Source organism: Narcine bancroftii, chromosome 5 (genome assembly GCF_036971445.1).
Source record: "Narcine bancroftii isolate sNarBan1 chromosome 5, sNarBan1.hap1, whole genome shotgun sequence".
In the NCBI taxonomy this organism is placed as follows: Eukaryota; Metazoa; Chordata; class Chondrichthyes; order Torpediniformes; family Narcinidae; genus Narcine; species Narcine bancroftii.
Genome location: NC_091473.1, coordinates 145,001,847 through 145,021,715, shown reverse-complemented (window position 1 = coordinate 145,021,715; position 19,869 = coordinate 145,001,847). Strand labels below are relative to the sequence as shown.

The following is a 19,869-nucleotide window of genomic DNA, read 5'->3' as shown; positions in this document are numbered from 1 at the left end:
TGTTGGATAGAAACAGTTCTTGAACCTAAAGGTGCTGGTCTTCAGGTTCCTGTACCCTCTGCCCAAAGGGAGCAGAGAGAAGAGGTTGGGACCAGGGTGATGTGGGGGGAGGGGGTCCTTGGTGAGGGGGGGTTGCCTCTATCTCAGTGTCCTGTTCACATCTGCCTTCTAGACTCACCTCCCAGTCTTTTATTTTTGCTCAGACCATGGTTTAGCCATGTACAGGAGGGACGATTTTGAGGAGTTCTCCGACAGTCTCGTTCCAACGGCAGACCGCATTTACTGTGCTCCTGAGGTGATCGCAGGTACCTCTTGGAATGCAAGCCCAGCTGCGGATGTCTATGGGTACGTTCACTGGACCTTCAATTTGCAACTTAACCAAGTTGTCTTCCCTTAGACTAAAGATCTTGCTTAGCTAAGGCCATTTGCAGAAAATTCAAGGAAACTGCAGATGCTTGAACATCAAACATTAGAGCACAGTACAGACCCTTCGGCCCACGATGTGGTGCTGACCTATAAAAACCTATTCAATAATTGAAACCTTCCCTACCTCATACTCTCTGCCTCTATTTTTCCTGTATCCTTGTGCCTGTCAAAGAGTCTTTTAAATGTCCCTTGTGAGGCAAGGTTGGCAAAGCTAGGACTTTTCTCTTTGGAGCGTAGAAGGATGAGAGGGGACTTGATAGAGGTCTACAAAATAATGAGAGGCATAGATGGTTGGACAATCAATACCTGTTTCCTTGGGTTGGGAATAACAACCACGAGAGGACACAATAGATTAAGGGAGGGAGGTATAGAGGAGACATCAGAGTAAATTCTTTACACAGAGAGTTGTTGAGGCCTGGAATGCCTTGCCAGGGGTGATGGTAGAGGCTGAAACATTAGGAGCCTTTAAGAGACTATTAGGCACATGGATGAAAGGAAAGTAGAGGGATATAGGGTAGGGAGGGTTTAGCACTTCTATACTGTTCGGCACAACATGGAGGGCCAAAGGGCCTTACAGCACTGCAATGTTTTAATGTTTATACCAGCCTCCACAACCACCCCGGCAATGCATTCCAGGCACCCACCACTCTCTGTGTATAAAAAAATACTAAAGCCTGATGTCTCCCTTGAACTTTCCTCCCCTCACCCTTATACAGATGACTTTTGTTTGCGACTGTTGCCCTCATAAACAGGTGTTGGCTGTCTACCTTATCTCTGCCTCTCATAATCTTATAAACTTCTATTAAGTCATCTTTCTTTGCTCCAAAGAGAAAAGCCATAGTTCTGCTAACCTTGCCTCATGAGACACGTTCTCCAATCCAGGCAAAATCCTGGTAAATCTCCTCTGCACCCTCTCCATAGCTTCCACATCCTTCCAGTAATGAGACGACCAGAACTGAACACAATACTCTAAGTGTGGTCTCACCAGTGACCTCTTGACTAATGACAATTCCCCCGACCAATGAAGGATTAATTCATTTTTAACACTTTTTTAATGCAGGTTTTGGAGAATTGCAGACAAGAATATTGGAATTAAATTAGATTGTTTATTGTCAGGTGGGGCGAGATGCAGTGTAAAGGCTTTGTTCTTCTTGCTGGAGACACTCACCAAGTCAGACAGCACCTTTGGGGAGAGAAAAGGAGAGGGGGAGAGAGGAGGCTGTTTTCCTCAGAGCTTAGGCGGTTGATTGGGGATCTTATTGAGGTCTATAAAATCATGAGGGCAAGGGTGGGCATGAGGGTGAGTGAGTGAACAGGGGAGTGAATGTGTGTATATATGTGTGTGTGTGTGAGAGAGAGAGAGAGAGTGAGGGAGTGAGAGTGTGTGTGCGTGATAGAGAGAGAAATGGTTTCAGGTTAAAGGTCCTTCATCAAACTAGAAAATACTTAGAGATGTGTGAATTAGCTTTTGTTAGTAAAACCATGACTGGGACCATGCTTTCTCATTAATTGAAGTGAAGGTACAGTTAATAATGAAAGAGCTCCTGCTTTTTTTTCCTCAGTGCAGTCGAAATTGTGCCTGTTTCCTTGCAGTTGAGTGGTGTGAACTTTCAACTTGTGCTTTCTTTACAAGAACTGTATTATTTCTTCATTTCCAGCTACTCTATAATCCTGCTTGGAATTGCAACAAGGTGTGACCCATCGCTAGTACGTATGACACTTTCTTGATTGCCAATTTACACGATACAACTCATGTACGATAATCCACCAAACCTACACTCCAATTATCTTTGTCTGTCAGGGAGACGTCGACCTGTATAAGACTGAGCTGACCTGGCGGCCCAAACTTCCCGAGATTCATGCTGGCAAGTCCGACAGCGATTGTCCAAGCCAGGACGACTACGTTGAGGTAACAGCAGAACTGTGATGACGTCATGCAACTGCTTCCTGACAACGACGCTGACTGGGAGATCGCTTCATTGAGCACCACGGCTCTGTCTGCCGCAGTAGTGTGGATCTCCCAGTGGCCATCCATTTCAATTCTCCAACCCATTCCCTTGCTGACATGTCTGTCCATGGTCTAATGCCCTGCTAGACTGAGACCACCTGCAAATTGGAGGAACAACCCCTCATCTTCCGACTGGGCCACATCCAACCAGATGGGATTAATATTGACTTCTCTGGTTTTTGTTAAAGCCCCCCATCCTCTTCCATAATCCTGTCGTATGTCCACTCCCTGTCTTCTTTCTCACAGACATGATAAATTCTACCTAGTTTCTTATCACATCCAATATTGGAGCTGGGTGGTGATGTTGAGACTGTTCAAGGCATTGGTGAGGCCAAGTTTGGAATATTGTATGCAGTTCTGGTCCCCAAATTATAGGAAGGATATTAACAAGGTAGAGAGGGTGCAGAGAAGGTTTACTAAAATGTTGACTGGATTGCAGTATCTAGAATACAAAGAAAGATTGAATAGACTGGGTCTTTATTCATTGGAGCGTAGAAGGTTGAGGGGGGATTACATAGAGGTATTTAAAATTATGAGGGGGATTGATAGAATAGATGTGAATAGGCTCTTCCCCTTGAGGGTAGGTGAGATGGGAATGAGGGGTCATGAGTTAAGGGTTAGGGGGCAACAGTTTAGAAATAACATAAGAGGGGGCTTCTTCCCTCAGAGAGTGGTGGCTGAGTGGAATGACCTTCCGGAAGAGGTGGTGGCAGCAGGGTCAATTTTGTAATTTAAGAGAAAGTTGGATGAGTGCATGGATGTGAGGGGATTGAAAGGTTATGGGCATGGGAGCAGGTAAGTGGGACTAGAGGAGATCACTTAAATCAGTGTGGACTAGAGGGGCCGAGATGGCCTGCTTCTGTACTGTAATTGTTCGATGGCTTATATATGGATTCGTTCCCCCATTGTTTGAATTCTGACACGTTCTGATCTATCCTGCTTCTGATTTTTTTTTTCCCTCGAAGAAGGGCTCAGGCCCGAAATGCCGACAATTTTACCTTTGTCCCCTATAGATGCTGAATAGACCGGCTGAGCTCTCAATGTTTTTACTACAAACCCAGCATCTCCAGTCTGTCGTGTTTCTCTCAGAGTGAAGGGTAAAGCTGGTGGGAATCCTGATGGACATTGAGGGTCTGATCAAGGGAATGAAAAGGAGAAAATGTGAAGAAAAGGAGGCTGGAATGAAATAAGTTACTTCAGGAACATGAGGAGCACAGCAGAGGGAAGTGAAGAGGACAAAAGGTAGCTCAGGTAGATGAGGTGAAGGAGAAATCTACGGGGGAATCTGGGGGAAATCGACCCATTAAGAATAACTGTGTGAGCCTCAGGCGTTAGAAAATTCTTAAATCAGTGGTTCTCAACCATTTTCTTCCACTCATATGCCACCTTAAGCAATCCCTTACTGACCACAGAGCACCATGGCATAGGGCTCTCTTTGTTTTCATTTACCACGGAAGCTGGTGAGTTTAAAGGAGGGGGCAGTGAATGTGGTGATATGTAATTACACCACTAGGTCACCAGGGGTCATCCCAGTGACCTTGTCTATAAAGCAGTCCAGAGCTCCAGCCTAGCCTTCCAGGTTCGTCTTGCAGAGAGAAAAGACCTCTCAGTGTATTTATTAGTTTAGTGATATCCTGAAGCAAGTCAAAGGAGGTGTTTTTTAAATTAGAACAAAAATTAAAATTTTTAATTTAGACCTACGGCACAGTCACGGGTAATTTCAGCCCACAAGTCCGTGCCACCCAATTTACACCCAATGAACCTCCAACTCCCAGAATGTGTTGAGTGGTGGGTGGCAACTGGAGTCCCCAGGGAAAACCCACACAGACACAAGGAGATTGTACAAACCCACAGACAGCGCAGGATTTGAACCCCGGTCCCAATCACTGTTGAAGATGTTGCGCTAACTGCTATGCCAACATTGCCATCCCTGTTGGAGGCCTTGGCTTGCATAAAAATGGATCAAGACCCAAGGTCTGACCCAGGTGTATCTCGGGATGCTACAGAAGTGCCATATATGCCGTTGCATAGGACAAAACGAAAAAGTCACCTCAAAATCAGGGTCGGTCTATGCACAGGTCAAAACTTCTCACCTTGGTCTCAACACCGCCAACATCTTCCTGCCAGCTCTGATCCAATCTCGCGTGTGTCCTGTTAGTTATTGGTGAAGTCTCAGTCCTCCTCCGCAGGGTCCATCTGTCCGGTCCGACTGCCCTCTGCTCTATACAGGCTTTAAACGGCCAGTTAAAGGAGCTAACGCTGGTTTATTTTAAAATACTCAAATAAAATGTAAACCTTTAAATAAGAATTTGTTATAAAAATATTGTGATTTGCTTTTAACAGCATCTGCTGTTAAGTGGCATCTGCTGTTAAGTGCCAAATTTGGGCGTCGTCCTATACGTGAGTCTTTCTATACAACGACCTCCATGGTAGTCGCTATGGCAGAGAACTTTGTATCTTCAATAGCCACGGGCGAGATACTAGAAGACAGGTCAATGTTGTACCATTATTTAAGCAGGGTCGCGAGAAAACGACAGACCTTACCAGTGGTGGGGAAGTTACTGGAGGGGGATCTGACGGAACGCATCGACCAGTGTTTGCAAAACCAAGCCTTTAATTAGGGATAGACGGCTCTAACCCTGTCCCCAGAGCTTTCCGCTCAGAGGTATTGGTGCCCCCATACCTGGCCATGATGTAGTCGGTCAACGCACTTTCTGCCACATATCGGTAGAAGTTTGATGTCACACCAAATCTCTGAAAACTCCTGAGGAAACAGAGGCGCTGACGTACTTCCTTCATGATGACATTAGCATGTTAGGTTCTGGAAAGGTCCTCTGAGATCAGAATCTGAATTTATTGCCATGAACATGCCACAAAATTCTTTGTTTTGTGGCAGCATCAAGAGTGCAAACATTTATATAAATCACCTTACAATAGTAAATAAAAAATAGTGCAAGATAAAGTCAAAGTGAGGCAGCGTCTGTGGTTCACTGATCATTTGGAAATCTGATGGCAGAGGGGAAGAAGCCGTCTTTATGTCGCTGAGTGCTCGTCTTTAGGCTCCTGTAGCTTTTCCCTGATGGTAGCAGAGTGAAGAGGGCATGGCCTGGGTGGTGGGGGTTCTTGAGGATAGAGGCTGATTCCTTAATACACCACCTCTTGTAGATGTCGGTGATGGGGTGAAGATTGATACCTGTGATGCCGCAGCCCAAGTTTATTCTTGTCCTGAGCATTGCCACCTCCCCACCAGACAGGGACGTAACCTGCCAGAATGCTCTCCACTGCATACCAGCAGAAGCTTTTGAGCGTCTTCAGAATCTCCTCAAACACCTCATCAAGTACAGCCGCTGGGGAGCCTTCATGATTGCATCGACACGGAGGCTCCAGGACAAATCCTCGGAAGACGTTGACACCCAGGAATTTGAAGTCTTTTACCCTCTCCACTGCTGAGCCCTCGGTGAGGATGGGATCGTGTTCCCCTGAAGTCCCCAGGGTTTGGCTAACATTGAGTGCAAGGTGGCTGGTGTGACGCCACTCAGCGAGCTGATCTCTCTCCCTCCCTCCTCCTCGTTCCTCAGAGCAACTACAAGGAAATTAAATTTGCTCTCTCACTTCAATTTCGAATGTCAGGTTGTTATTTTTAAATCTCTGTTCTTTTTTACAGTTGATAAAGAAGTGTTGGGTTCATAATCCTCTCCTGAGGCCAACGTTTGAACAGGTGAAGAAGATGCTGGAGAAAATGAACCCCAATAAAGTGAGCCCAGTGGACATGATGATGAACTTGGTAAAGACCATTACATTTGAACCCACCTCCTGTGCTTGGTCACTGTTCACTCAGCTGGGATAAGCAGCCACTCTCATTGCTCCACAGCATCTGTCACTCAGCCAGCCTGGTCTGAATGGACAATAGGTGAAGTGCCCCTAAAACAAACTGCAAAAGCCTTTAAAATGTTTTTAATCATGGTGTTTGGAGTGATTTAAAAACCATTAACATTAAAATAAATACAGGGGTAGTATTTTAAAAATGGCCATTTCCTGAAACTGGAACTTCTGATGTTTGCAACAGTTGAAGTTCTTTGGCACAAGTGCCAATATGCAGTGAGAGGGTTTGTTTTGCGGGTAACCCAACCAGTCATCTTGTACATAGCACGGCAAGTAAAGCCCAATGCAGAGTTTAAGGTTACGGAGAAGGATCACTTGACACAGAGCAAAGGTATCATTTTACTGGCGTTGAACAGGAATGTTTGCTAACAGTAGGGAAGAAACCATCTTTGAGTCTGGTGGTCTTGATCTCACACTCATGAATCTTTCTAATCCGGTGGTGGTGGGGGGGGAGTGGGGGGGAGTGAAGACAGTGTGGCCAGGGTGGGATGTGTCTCTTAATGTGGTGCCTGCTTTTTTAAGGGAGCGGGAGATATAAATGGAGTCAATGGACAGGAGGGGGGCTGGGTGTGACAGAGTGAAGAGGAGGGGGTGGGTGTGACGGAGTCGATGGAAGGGAGTGTGTGTGAGATGAGCTCGATGGGAGGGTGTGATGGAGTTGATGGACGGTTGGGGGGTGGGTGTGACAGAGTCGATGGACGAGGGGTGGGTGTGATGGAGTTGATGGAAGGAAGTGAGTGTGTGTGATGAACGATGAGGGGAGGAGGGGGTGTGTAACGGAGTTGATAGAAGGTGGGGGGGGAGTTGTGTGCTGGTCTGAGAAACGTTCACAATTCTCTCTGCAGTTTCTTGGGGTCTTGGATGGAGCAGTTCCAGTCCCCTGGAGTGACAGTGACGCACCCTGACAGGATACTTTAAATTGTGCACCAGTAGAAGCTGTTGGGGTTCATAGGTGACATGTTTAAACTACTGCAGTGGCCAGGTTTTCTAACAAGGAAAAGTTGGACACTGTGGGCCTGCATCTGCTGGAGTTTGGAAGGCTGAGAGTGAACTTGGTAAAGATATTTTAAATGTAAATGTAGACATACAGCACAGTAACAGGCCCTTTTAGCCCAAGAGCCCATGCCACCCATTTATACCCAATTAACCTACAACGCCCATAGGGTTGGAGGAAACCAGGGCCTCTGGATGAAACCCACACAGACACAGGGGGAATATATTAACTCCTCATAGACAGCGTGGAATTCAAATACCGGTCCCGATTGCTGGGAATGTTACAGCATTGCACTAACCGCTACGTAAAGTGTGCCAATTTAAGATCCTGACAATCCTCAACAGGGTGGAGAGTGTTTCTTCTTGTGGGGGATTCAGAAACTTGGTGGGGGTGTCTTTAGAATTCTCTTTCTCAAGAGGCGATGGAAGCGGAATCTAGATCTCTGAATACTTTTAGGAGCGAAGATACTAAATTCAGATGTTGGGTGGGGGGGGGGTGGTGTTAAAGATTACTGGGGCAGATGAGGAACTGAGGTTCCAATCACGAAAGGTGAGGCGGGATTCAAGGTCTGAGTGGCTGCCTCCTGCTCCCAGTCCCCAATCTTCTCCATTGTTTGCATGACTGGAGGAACTTGGCAGGTCAAACAGCATCCACAGGATGTAAAAGGTGCGGTGACATGACCACCAGCCGACAGCAGGGGGCGATCTCTGTACCTGCAGAAGGACCACCTGGGGATTGGCTCCACCTGGCCAGCTGTCAATCAGCCGACCCGAATATAAGCCTGAGCCGGCCCCTCCTGAGCCAGTCACACAGGAGCCACCACACCTGAAACTGGAGTGTGCAGACTTTTAGCAGAATAAATAGTGGGTAGCAGCGCGTCACAAAAGGTGACCGACGTTTCAAGCCTGGGCCTTGGTCAGGAATGTGTATAAACAGGTGACACTTGGAGGAGGCCATTCCTACTTAATCCTTCCTCTCTCTCCTCCCATAATTTTATTCAGGTGCCTGCCAACTTTTTCCTGACTCTTGACCAAGGCCCCAGACCCGAAATATTGGTCACCCTTTACTTCCTATGGATGCTGTGTGACCTGCCGAGTTTCTCCCAGTGTGTTTATGTATTGCTCTGGGCCCCAGCATCTGCAAATCTTCCCGTTTACCTTTCCCCTGTGGGGGTTCCTGAGGCTTGCTGTGTGTCCACCCTCTTGTCCACGTGCTTTCACTGATGTTTACCGATTGGCTCCCGCTGGCCGATCAGCTCACAGTTATGCCCTTTGTTCCAGATGGAAAAATACAGCAAGCACTTGGAAGTTATTGTGGCGGAAAGGACTCAGGACCTGCTCCAGGAGAAGCAGAAGACGGATTCCCTGCTCTACAGTAAGGACGCTCTGTGATTTCCCGCCTGGCCCATTGGTCTATATCTGGACCTTCAGGCAGGGTCAAATCTGACAGCTCGATGTTCTCTGTCCCCAGGCATGCTACCCAGAGCTGTGGCTGATAATCTCCGTCAAGGGATTGCTTCTGAGGCACAAAGTTATTCTAATGCCACCGTCTATTTCAGGTAAGGGAACTCCGTGTGGAGGGTGGCCTCCCACTTGTGCACTTTATTGATTTTCTTTGCTCTTCCGGTATTACACAGTCAGTTTGTTTACATTCATTATCTATTTGTAGATCTTTACATGTTCATGCTGTGTACTATTAATTTTTGCACTAACAATTAGTGGTAATTAGTGGTAATTCTGCCACGCACGCAGGAAGAAGTGGAAGAAGGATTGTATGTGCTGTCATGTATGAGTTCTGACAATAAATCTGAAATTGGTCTGCTTGAAGATTAGGGTGGTCGGCTTTGTAAGGAGCCAAAAGAGATGGGAGATTTCTTGAATTTTATTTCATCAGTATTCACTCAGGAAACAGGCAGAAAGTCATGAGAAGTAAGGAAAACAAGCAGTGAGGTCATGGAACCTGTACAGGTTAAAGAGGAGGAAGTGGTTGCTGTCTTAAAACAAATAAGGGTGGATAAATCCCCAGGGCCTGACAAGATATTCCCTCAGACCTTGATGGAGGCGAGTGTAGAAATTGCAGGGGCTTTGGGAGAAATATTTAAAATGTCCTTAGCTACAGGTGTGGTGCCAGAGGATTAGAGGGTAGCTCATGTTGTTTTAAAAAAAAGGCTCTAAAAGTGACCCTGGAAATTATGGGCCACCGAGCATGATGTGGGGTGTTCTAAGAGATCAGATATATGATTATTTGGATAGCCAGAAACTGATTAGGGATAGTCAACGTGGCTTTGTGTGTGGTAGGTCATGTTTAATCAATCTTATAAAGTGTTTCAAGGAGGTTACCAAGAAATTTGATGAAGGAAAGGCTGTGGATGTTGTCTATATGATCTTTAGTGAGGCTTTTGTCAAGGTCCCACATGGGAGATAAGTCAGGAAAGTTCAGAAGTTCGGTATTCAAGGTTAGGTAGTAAACTAGATTTGACATTGGCTGGACGGGAAAAGGTATGGTGGTGGATGATTGCTTCTCAGACTGGAGGCCTGTGACCAGTGGTGTGCATCAGGGATCAGTGCTGGGACCAATGTTGTTTGTCATCTATATCAATGATCTGGATGATAATGTGGGAAATTAGATCAGCAAGTTTGCAGATGACACTAAGATTGGAGGGGTTGTGGACAGCGAAGAAGGTTTTCAAAACTTGCAGAGGGATCTGGACAAGCTGAGAGAATGGGCTGAAAAATGATAGATAGAATTTAATGCAGACAAATGTGAGATGTTGGATTTCGGAAGGACAAACCAAGGTAGGACATACATGGTATATGGTAGGGCACTGAGGAGTGCAGTAGAACAGAGGGATCTGGGAATACTGATATATAATTCCCCGAAAGTGGCATCACGGGTAGACACGGTTGGAAAAGAGAGTTTTTCACATATTGGCCTTCATAAATCAAAGTATTGAGTACAGGAGCTGGGATGTTCTGGTAAAGTTGTAAAGACATTGGTGAGGCCAAATTTGGAGTATTGTGTGCAGTTTTGATCTACTAACTTCAGGAAAGGTATCAATAAGATAGAAAGAGTGTAGAGAAGATTTACTAGGATGTTGCCCGGACTTCAGAAACTGAGTTACAGGGAAAGGTTAAACAGGTTAGGACTTTATTCCCTGGAGTGTAGAGAATGAGGGAGATTTTATAGAGGTATTTAAAATTATGAGGGGGGTAGACGGAGTAAATGTAGATAGGCTTTTTCCACTGAGGGTGGGTGAGATACAAACCAGAGGACATGGGTTAAGGTTGAAAGGGGAAAAGTTTAGGGGGAACGTGAGGGGAAACTTCTTCACACAGAGAGGGGTGGGGATGTGGAACAAGCTGCCAGATGAAATGGTGAATGCAGGATTAATTTTAACCATTTAAGAAGAATTTTGACAGGTACACGGATGGGAGAGGGATGGAGGGCTATGGACTGGGTGCAGGTCAGAGGGCCCAAGGCAGAAAAATGGCTCAACACAGGCTAGAAGTGCTGAAGGGGGCTGTTTCTGTGCTATAATGTTCTGTGGTTCCATGGTTCTATTCAATGTCCGGGATCAATCGCCCCGGATACAGTGTCTGGATCAATCCCCCCAGATACAGCGTCTGGATTAATCCACTCGGATACAGTGTCTAGGGTCAATCCCGCTTGATACAGCGTTTAAGGTCAATTGCCCCTTGATGCAGCGTCCGGGGTCAATCCCCCGGGATGAAGTGTCTGGGGACAAACCTCAGTATACAGTGTCTAGGATCTGACTGAACCTCACACATTCAGTTCTGTAATTCCGGGCTCCTGAATGTCGGTCCTTCAGTGTGAATAACCTTCTGCGATCCAGACACCCAGATCGAACGTGACATGGCTGTGGCCATTCAGAGATGGTCTAAATCAGGTTGGAGATAAGTTATTCTCTGTGGTGGAGTTTAAGAGCGGGGATTCTGACAGAGGGACATAAAATACTCCCGAGCATAAAGCCTTGCAAAAGGACACGGACACTGCGAAGGACATAATACCAAAACCCTTCCCACCTTTGAGAACATCTACAGGGAGCAGTTCCGTCGGAGAGTAGCAGCAATCATCAAGGATCCACACCACCCAGCACACACTCTGTTCTCACTGCTGCCATCAGGAAAGAGGTATCGGTGCCATAAGTCTCGCACCACCAGGTTCAGGAACAGCTGCTACCCCTCCACCATCAGACTCCTCAACAACAAATTCAGCTATGGACTCATTTGAAGACTTTTACATATTATTGATTTTTTTTTCACTCTGTATTGCACAGTCAGTTTTTTTAAACATTTTTTTTATTTGTTTCCAAGTGTACGTTGTGTACAGTTCTTTTTAAAGTGGTAATTCTGCCTGGCCCTCAAGAAAAAGAATCTCAGGGTTGTATGTGATGTCATGCATGTACTCTGACAATAAATCTGAATCTGATCTAATCTGAATCTACTAAACCTTTGTGTTCCCAGGTAACTCATGATAACTCTGTACTGTGTGATACACAAAAGTTTGCTGATGCTGTGATCGTATTGGTGGGGGGTGGGGGGTGGGATTTAAATGAAAGCTAGATAAGTCGATATTAATGCTGTCCAGTTAGAGGGGGCCCAGTCGGAAGGTGTTGTTCCTCAAATTTGCGGGTGGTCTCAGTCTGGCAGCGCATGAGACCATGGACAGACATGTCGACAAGTGAATGGGATTGGGAATTGAAATGGGTGGCCACTGGGAGATCCATGCTATTGTGGCGGTCAGAGCCGAGGTCCTCAACAAAGCGATTTCTCAGTCTGTGTCCAGCCTCTCTGATGAAGTGGAGACCATAACGGATGCAGTAGACGACCCCTGCAGATTCACAAGTGAAATGTCACTTCACTTGGAAGGACTTTGGTGGTGAGGAGGAGATGTGGGCACAACTGGTGATTCTCTTGGGGTCACAGGGGTAGGTCCCAAGGGAATGATTAGTGGGGAGGGAGGAGTGGACAAGGGAGACATGGAGGGAGCGGTCCCTGTGGAAGGTGGAGAGGGGAGAAGAGGGGAATACATGTCTAGTGATGGGATCACATAGTAGGTGGTGGAAATGGTGGAGGAAGATGTGTTGGATGCAGAGGTTTGTGGGTGGTAGGTGAAGTCAAGAGGAATCGTCCTTGATGCACATGGGGGTGGAGGGGGCCAGGGCAGATGTGTGGGTAATGGAGGATATACAGGTGAGCGCTAAGTTGATGGTGGTAGAGGGAAAGCCACGTTGTTTGAAGAAGGAGAACATCCCTGATGATCTGGCATGGAAGCCCTCATCCTGGGTTCAGATGGGACGGAGATGGAGGGATTGAGAGAATGGAATAGAATCCTTACAGGGCACAGGGTGGGAAGAGGTGTGGTCGAGGTAGCTGTGTGAGTTGGTGGGTTTACAGATGTCTGAGATGGAGAAGAGAGATTGAGGAAAGGTGGAGTGTTACTAGTGATGGACCAAGCATGAAGGAGTCCTGATGGGTATTGTCATGCTCAGTTCATCTTGCCCAATTTCCCTGTGACTCAGAAGTAGACTTTTCTCCTCACTGGTGTCAGGGGTCTGGTGTCACTGGACCTAACCTAGGGTATTGGAGAAATGAATGGGATTTCAACCATGTGAACTGGAATATATAATGAATCTGGATACGTGGTGGTGAAGGGGGAGTTACTGGATTGTCCCCAAAGGCATAAACCATCCTCTCCTCTGGCTGTACCACACTCCAAAGTTGTGTTTCCTGTCCTGGTAATGGTTTTGTTCACTTCCCACAGTGACATTGTTGGCTTCACCCAACTGTCCAGTGCCAGCACACCATACCAAGTGGTGCACTTCCTCAATCGTCTCTACACCACCTTCGACGACATCATCGACAACTATGACGTCTACAAGGTCGAAACAATCGGCGATGCGTGTAAGTGGTCGGCTTTATCAGGGCAGCTAACTGCCCCCTTCCATTCCTTCCTCTTATCAAAGAATGTCTTTCTCAGCCCTCTGCCCCTTTCCCTCCCATCACCTGTCAGCTTCCACCTGGACCCACCTATCACCTTCCCCAGCCCGTGTTCCTCCCCAAATCCTGGTAAATATCCCCAAAGCATTTGCAGCGTGGCCAGAACTGAACACAATACACCAAGTGTGGTCTGACCAGAGTTCAATAGAGCTGCAACATTGCCTCATGGCTTTTGAACTCCAGCCCCCGACTCATGGAAGCCAACACAATGTATGCTCTCTTTACTATCCTGTCAACTTGCAGGGCAACCTTGAGGGATCTAGTTCAAGTTCATTTATCATCCAATTGTACAAGTACAATCCGATGAAACAGCATTCTCCAGTCCTCGGTGCAAAAACATGCAGACACACAACCAAACATAACAGACAAACAATTCATATGCAGGACGGATATAAAAACAGAAATAAATATTACTGAATAAATCGGAGAGTCTTGGAGGGTCAGTGTGGTTGTTTAGCGTTCTCCCTGAAGCTGTTCCTCAGCCTGGATGTGCTGGCTCTGATCCTCCTGTATCTCTTCCCCCACGGGAGCAGCTGAAAGATGTCATGTGCGGAGTGGAAGGAGCCCTCAACGATTGTGTGCGCCCTCTTCAGTCAACAACCTTGATCTCGAGATTTCTCTTTACCTCCACACTGCTAAGAATCCTGATTACAGAATGGAAATGATGAAGACCTGATAACTGGCAAGATAATGGTTGATTACAAAATAGAATCTTTAATTCCCCAAAACTGTTAACAATAGGTCTAAGTTTCTGTTCCAACAATGGGTGCACTCTATGACTTCTTTGTCATCACTTCTGAAGAAGGATAACAGGCCCTTCCACCCCACGCCGTCCACATACGCCCCGTGACCAATTAACCTACGACCCCCGTACGCCTTTGGAAAGTGGAAGAAAACCAGATCACCCGGCAGAAACCCTAGCAGACACGTACAACCTCCCCATGGACAGTGCCGGATTTGAACTTGCATTGATGGCACTGCCATTGTGTGCTTACCTTTATGCAAACCATGTTCCACGGCTCTATTCTTACACCTGCCTGTAGTTCCCTGTGACCACATTAGCATGACCTGCATTTCTATTTACTAGTTATAGCCTTCATTATCTTTTTTCTAGCTACAAAAATTCTCCTGTTTTTCTTTGACCTCTCTTGTCTCTGCCTATATATCAGTATCTCTGTTGGCTCTGCGACCTCTCCCTGTCAAAGTTTCAACACCCTTTTTTGTTTCCAATCTCTAGCTCAGTGGTCTCAGCTGAGGAGTGTTCTAGAACGTCCTCCCTTGGTGCTGAAATAATCCGAGGAGCTTTATTTCCTCTTGCTCTCCATTCTCCTTCTCATGGCGGGCAAATGATCAGACTCAGCAGGACATGGTCCTGCACACAGTGGGCAAGGTCATCTCATCACAGTCAGAGACTCCCAGCATGCTGTAATCTGGAGCAAAATGTAATCTTTTGGAGGAGCCCAGCATCTGTGAGACTTAGGGTTCCAACCTGACGGTTCATTGTCGCCTGAGCGGGTCTCCTCTTACTGATTGTTTTGTGGCTCACTGTGGAGGGGTCCAGTGAACGACTTGACTCCAAACCCAAATCTAAAGCCCCAGAGTGCTCTGGACTCCTGCTTGGTTTGGGCAATCCTAGGGCACATCTCCGCATCCAACACATCCTCCTCCACCATTTCTGCCCCCTACTACGTGATCCCTCCCCTCTCCACCTTCTTCAGGGACCACTCCATTGTCCACTTCTCCCTCCCCACCAATCATCCCCTTGAGACCTACCCCTGCGACAGTAGGAGGATCTCCTCGTGCGCCATCACTACCGCTCGGGGCTCCAAACAGTCCTTCCAAGTGGCAGCATTTCGATTGTGAATCTCCAGGGGTCGTCTACTGCATCTGGTGCTCCCGCTGTGGTCTCCTCTACATCGGAGAGACTGGACACAGACTGGAAAATCGCTTTGTTGAGTACCTCAGTTCTGTCTGCCGCAATAGCGAGGGCATCCCAGTGGGCAGCCATTTCAATTCTCCATCCCATTCCCTTGCCAACATGTCTGTCCATGGGCTCATTCACTGTCAGACTGAGACTACCCTCAAACACCTCATCTTCCATCTGAGCCCCCTCCAACCCGATGGCATGAGCTAACTTCTCCAGTTTCTATTAGACCCCCCCTCCCCATCTCTAGCAGTCTCTCTCTTCCTTCCCTTTTCCCTCTGTCTCCTTTCCCCAATTCTGCTTCCACAGAGCCCCAAACAACCCCTCCTATCCCAGTCAATTCTCCGGTCCTCCCATCGATGTCCAACTAACACCTGTTGTCAATGGGTCTGTGCTCCTCCCACTGCTCATTCATCCCTCCCCAGTTTTTTTAATTCAAGTGTATGCCTGCTTTTTACTTGCATTTTGAAGAAGGTCTCAGACCAGAAACTTTGGTAATATACATCTGCTGAGTTACTCCAGCATTGACACCCCCTTCTATCTATTTCCTTTGTCTGTCCAGAGTCCAGCCAGTTTAATAAAACTCCTGAAAACTGTGTTCATACAATGATGTGGACGCTTTCTAAACACTTGCTATAAGATCAGCTGGTCATGAGCAATAAATCCTGGGTGGAGATCAATGAGAATCCAGGGAAATAGACTGACTTTGGGAAGTCCATCCCAGGCCTCAACTGATTGCTGTGCTCTCGATTGCTTCCCACACCCCCTCCACACAGATATGGTGGTCTCCGGGGTACCCCAGGAAAATGGCCTCAATCATGTGAGTGAGATCGCGAGCATGGCCCTGGATCTGGTTTCGGTCTGCAGGTCCTTTGTGATCCCGCACAAGCCCGACGTGAACTTGAAAATCCGAGCAGGCATTCACTCGGGTAAGGTGCATTTCTGACGGTGGGAGACTGGTTGCATGTACCGGCATTATCCACGGGCAGGGCGCCTTTTCCCACCGTGTTCCTCCAGAGGAGAGTTTGCAGTGGGAACCCTCACGGGCATTTCAGGGAAAGAGTCGGTCATAGAACCCCTCTCTGCTGGGCAGTGGCATACGATCCCATCTCGGAGTTCCCTGTTCCCACCTCAACTGGATGGACATGATGGGGTGTGGGCGGTGAGGCAGAGATGCAGAACGGCAGTAGACAAGTGCACGAATGTAATCCCATGCACCCTCCCCTTGACCCAATGCTGACTTCCCTCCGCTCAACCCAACACTGACTCCCTCTTCCCTCATCCCAACGCTGACCCCCCTTCCCTCAACCCAATGCTGAATGCCCTCCCCTTGACCCAACCCTCACATCACCTTTAAATGTTCATCCTCTCACCTTGAAGCAATGTCCTCTTGTCTCTATTATTGGTGCCCTGTTGACAAGGTGCTGGCTGTGTGCCCTATTGAAGCCTATAGACTTCTATCAAGTCACCTCTCATCTTCGGTCACATCAAAGAGAAAGGACCCAGCTCTTTCAACCTTGCTTGGTATTCTCCATTCCAGGCAACATCCTGGTGAATCTCCTCAGCCCCCTCTCCGCAGCTTCCACATCCTTCCTGTAATGAGGCGACCAGAACTGTATGCAGTGCTCCTTCTGCCCTTTCCCTCTATGTACAGACTTTGGAGCAGCCGACAGTGTGAGGATCTAACTGTTTTCTCTTTTGCCTTTTCCTGACTCTGCCAGGTCCCGTTGTGGCAGGGGTGGTTGGAACCAAAATGCCTCGCTACTGTCTATTCGGAGACACAGTGAACACTGCATCGAGGATGGAGTCGACGAGTGAAGGTAAGGAGGCTCATGAGTCACACACCCACCTGGACGTTTGAACGATTTAAGACCTTGGTGGTTTTGCAGAGAAACACAGGTAGCAAGTGCTGCTGGAAGAACCCAGTAGAAATGGTTGGTCAACGTTTCGGGTCAGGACCCTTTATCAAGAACAAGATTGGGTGAAATTAGATATATGAAGGGGACAAGAAGCTGGGCGAGGGACCCAGAGGTGATAGAGCAATGGTTCTCAACCTTGTTTTCCACTCATACACCACCTTACTAACCACAGAGTACTTATGGCATCCTATGGCCATGGTTAATGGTCTTCATTAACCTTGGGATCAAGGTCAAAGGCTGTGAGGTAAGGTCGCAGCTAGACCCTGCAGAATATTTTGTTCAGTCGTGTTTTGAGAGTAGGTTAAATTAAAAATTTTAATTTTTTAAATTAAATTTAAATTTAGACTTACAACATGGTTACAAGCCATCTCACCCCACCAGTCCGTGCCGCCTAATTAACTGACACCCCTGGTATGTTTTGAATGGTGGGAGGAAATGGGACACCCAGGGAAATCCCATGCTGACACGGGAGGACATACAGACTCGAACCCTGGTCCCGATCGCTGGAGCTGTAAAGGTGCTGCGATAACTGCTACATCAACCGAGCTGCTCTCTGTCGCTAGTCCCTTGACAGGTCACCGTAGGAATTGTTGGGGGAGATAAAATGTATGCTCAGACCCACACACAGGTTCATGTCCACAGGTGCTCTGTGGTTACAAAAGGATTACTTACGGTGGTATGTGAGTGGTGGGGGGGGGGTGGCGGGAGGTTGAGAATCACTGAGATTGAGTGGGAAAGTGGGAGGCGGATGAACAGAGAGGGAGACGCCATTAGGTGGGGGAAGAAAAGTTAGAGAGAGAAAAATACAATTCAGAAGTGGGTAAAGAGATGGGAACATTGGAATGAGATGGGGTGAGGGGTTACCTAAAGGCAGGAAGATCAATGTCGACAGGTTTCAGGCTGTCTGGGAGGAATGTGATGAGTTGTTCCTCAAGTTTACGTTTGATCTCTTGAACGCGGATAAGGCTGAGGACAGACCAGCCACTGTCAGAATGGTTGGGAGAGTTAAAATAGCTCCAGGAAGCTCAAGTGCAGACCCACACACAGGCAATAGAAGAATTGGACCAGAGGAGAAAACACGAACGTCTGCAGACACTGTGGTCGAATTGAAAACGGGATGTTGGAGAAACTCAGCAGGTCAAACCGTGGACTTTATGTAGCAACGATTCAAGATACAGAACCAATGTTTTGGGCTTGAGCCCTTCATCAAGGTGTGAGGAAATGTAGGCAGGCACCAAAATAAAATGGTGGGAGGGGAGGGGAGGAGGACAGACCCACAGGCAGGAAGTAATAGGTGGATAAGGGAGGGAGGGCGCACCAGCAAACGGGAAGGGTTCTATGACTGGAGAGGGAAGTGGGTGGAGAGCTGGAGGAAGGAACTCAGAGGGATGGGGAAGGGTGGGAGAACGGGGAGTGCGCTAGCAGAAACCAGAGAAGTCGACATTAATGCTTCCCAGTTGGAGGGCGCCCAGACAGAAAATCAAGTGTTGTACCTCCAATTTGCGGATGGTCTTGGTGGGATTGTACATGAGGCCGTGGACAGACATGTGGGTAGGGGACGCAGAACTGAAATAGTGGCCATTGGAAGATCCTTGTTGCTGTTTTGGACGGAGTGAAGGTGCTCAGCGAAACAAAGAGAATTGGACCACATCACCACAGTACGTTCCTTGTCAATTGCCCACTGAGCAGGGGAATAAATGACTGTCAGGGAGAGGAGGTTGGTGTGGGCGTGGAGGAGGTGTCGACACCCATTCCCTTTATCAAATTCAAGAATTTGATAATGTGTGTAAAAAAAATACAGTGACTAATTCCACAAATGCTGATGTTTTCCCCTTTCAGCCTTAAAAATCCAATGCAGCCCCAGCTCTTCTGAGTTGCTAAAAGAAATCGGTGGCTACATCCTGATCTGTCGAGGGCCCCTCCTTGTGAAGGTAGGGCATCACCCAGACCATTCAATCTCCGAATCTCACAGACCCTGTATCTCTCAGATCTTATCACCTGTGCTTTTTCTTTCAGGGGAAGGGGGAGATGACCACCTGGTGGCTCGATGGGAAGGAATCGGAGAGATCAGACTGAGTCAAAGGCAAAACCTGTCAAGCGCTCGATTCTGACCAGACCCAGACATTACTGGTATCCTGATGAACATTTAATAACCCCAGCAAAGAGAAGTCTTGTACTCTGTGATGATATCTGTCTGCGTTTGGTGTTTGTCAGAAGTTTGCTCACAACTTTAGATTAGCCTCAGCACCTCGCCAACCAGTGGGTACATGGGTAAACTTGAAAATCTCTGTGACGTGCCCTCCAAAAACAACGGGAATGAACAAGATGTCTCAGTGGCCCTTCACTATGGTTTCACGATATGAATCTTCCAACTGTGGGTCATGCGAGGTCATGGTGTTCATCAGAGTTGTGTCGAACTGTCACGATCGCAGACGTTAACACCTCTGAGGCAGTTCATCCGTTTGTCACGTGTCCATTTCGTGAGTTCCTTGCATGGGAAACATTTCCCCGTTTACTCCGAGTCACCTTCCTGGCTCGGTCAATCATATTCTGAAGAATTCTGCATTTCCCATCCCTCTGCAAAACGCTAATCAGACTTACAATAAAAAAAATGGATCTTACAACAGTGGTGAGGTGCTTTGTCGATCTGTGTGCACATCGAAAGCTGTATGTGTGTCTGTGCATATGTGTAAATA

The 19,869-nt window shown here is 47.3% G+C and overlaps 1 protein-coding gene across 1 annotated transcript in view; it reads left to right on the top strand.

Annotated features, from left to right (window-relative positions):
* LOC138765347 (atrial natriuretic peptide receptor 2-like) overlaps positions 1 to 19,249 on the top strand; it is a 71,041-nt gene extending 51,792 nt beyond the window's left edge. Inside the window, exons 13-27 of the mRNA XM_069942389.1 lie at positions 204 to 345; positions 1,989 to 2,133; positions 2,228 to 2,335; positions 3,786 to 3,894; positions 4,330 to 4,512; positions 4,778 to 5,029; positions 5,685 to 5,860; positions 6,099 to 6,218; positions 8,591 to 8,684; positions 8,781 to 8,868; positions 13,095 to 13,234; positions 16,031 to 16,183; positions 16,976 to 17,074; positions 19,013 to 19,104; positions 19,190 to 19,249. Coding sequence (XP_069798490.1) covers positions 204 to 345; positions 1,989 to 2,133; positions 2,228 to 2,335; positions 3,786 to 3,894; positions 4,330 to 4,512; positions 4,778 to 5,029; positions 5,685 to 5,860; positions 6,099 to 6,218; positions 8,591 to 8,684; positions 8,781 to 8,868; positions 13,095 to 13,234; positions 16,031 to 16,183; positions 16,976 to 17,074; positions 19,013 to 19,104; positions 19,190 to 19,249 — 1,961 coding nt within the window. The remainder of the gene's footprint in view (positions 1 to 203; positions 346 to 1,988; positions 2,134 to 2,227; positions 2,336 to 3,785; positions 3,895 to 4,329; positions 4,513 to 4,777; positions 5,030 to 5,684; positions 5,861 to 6,098; positions 6,219 to 8,590; positions 8,685 to 8,780; positions 8,869 to 13,094; positions 13,235 to 16,030; positions 16,184 to 16,975; positions 17,075 to 19,012; positions 19,105 to 19,189) is intronic.
* Positions 19,250 to 19,869: the final 620 nt, after the last annotated feature.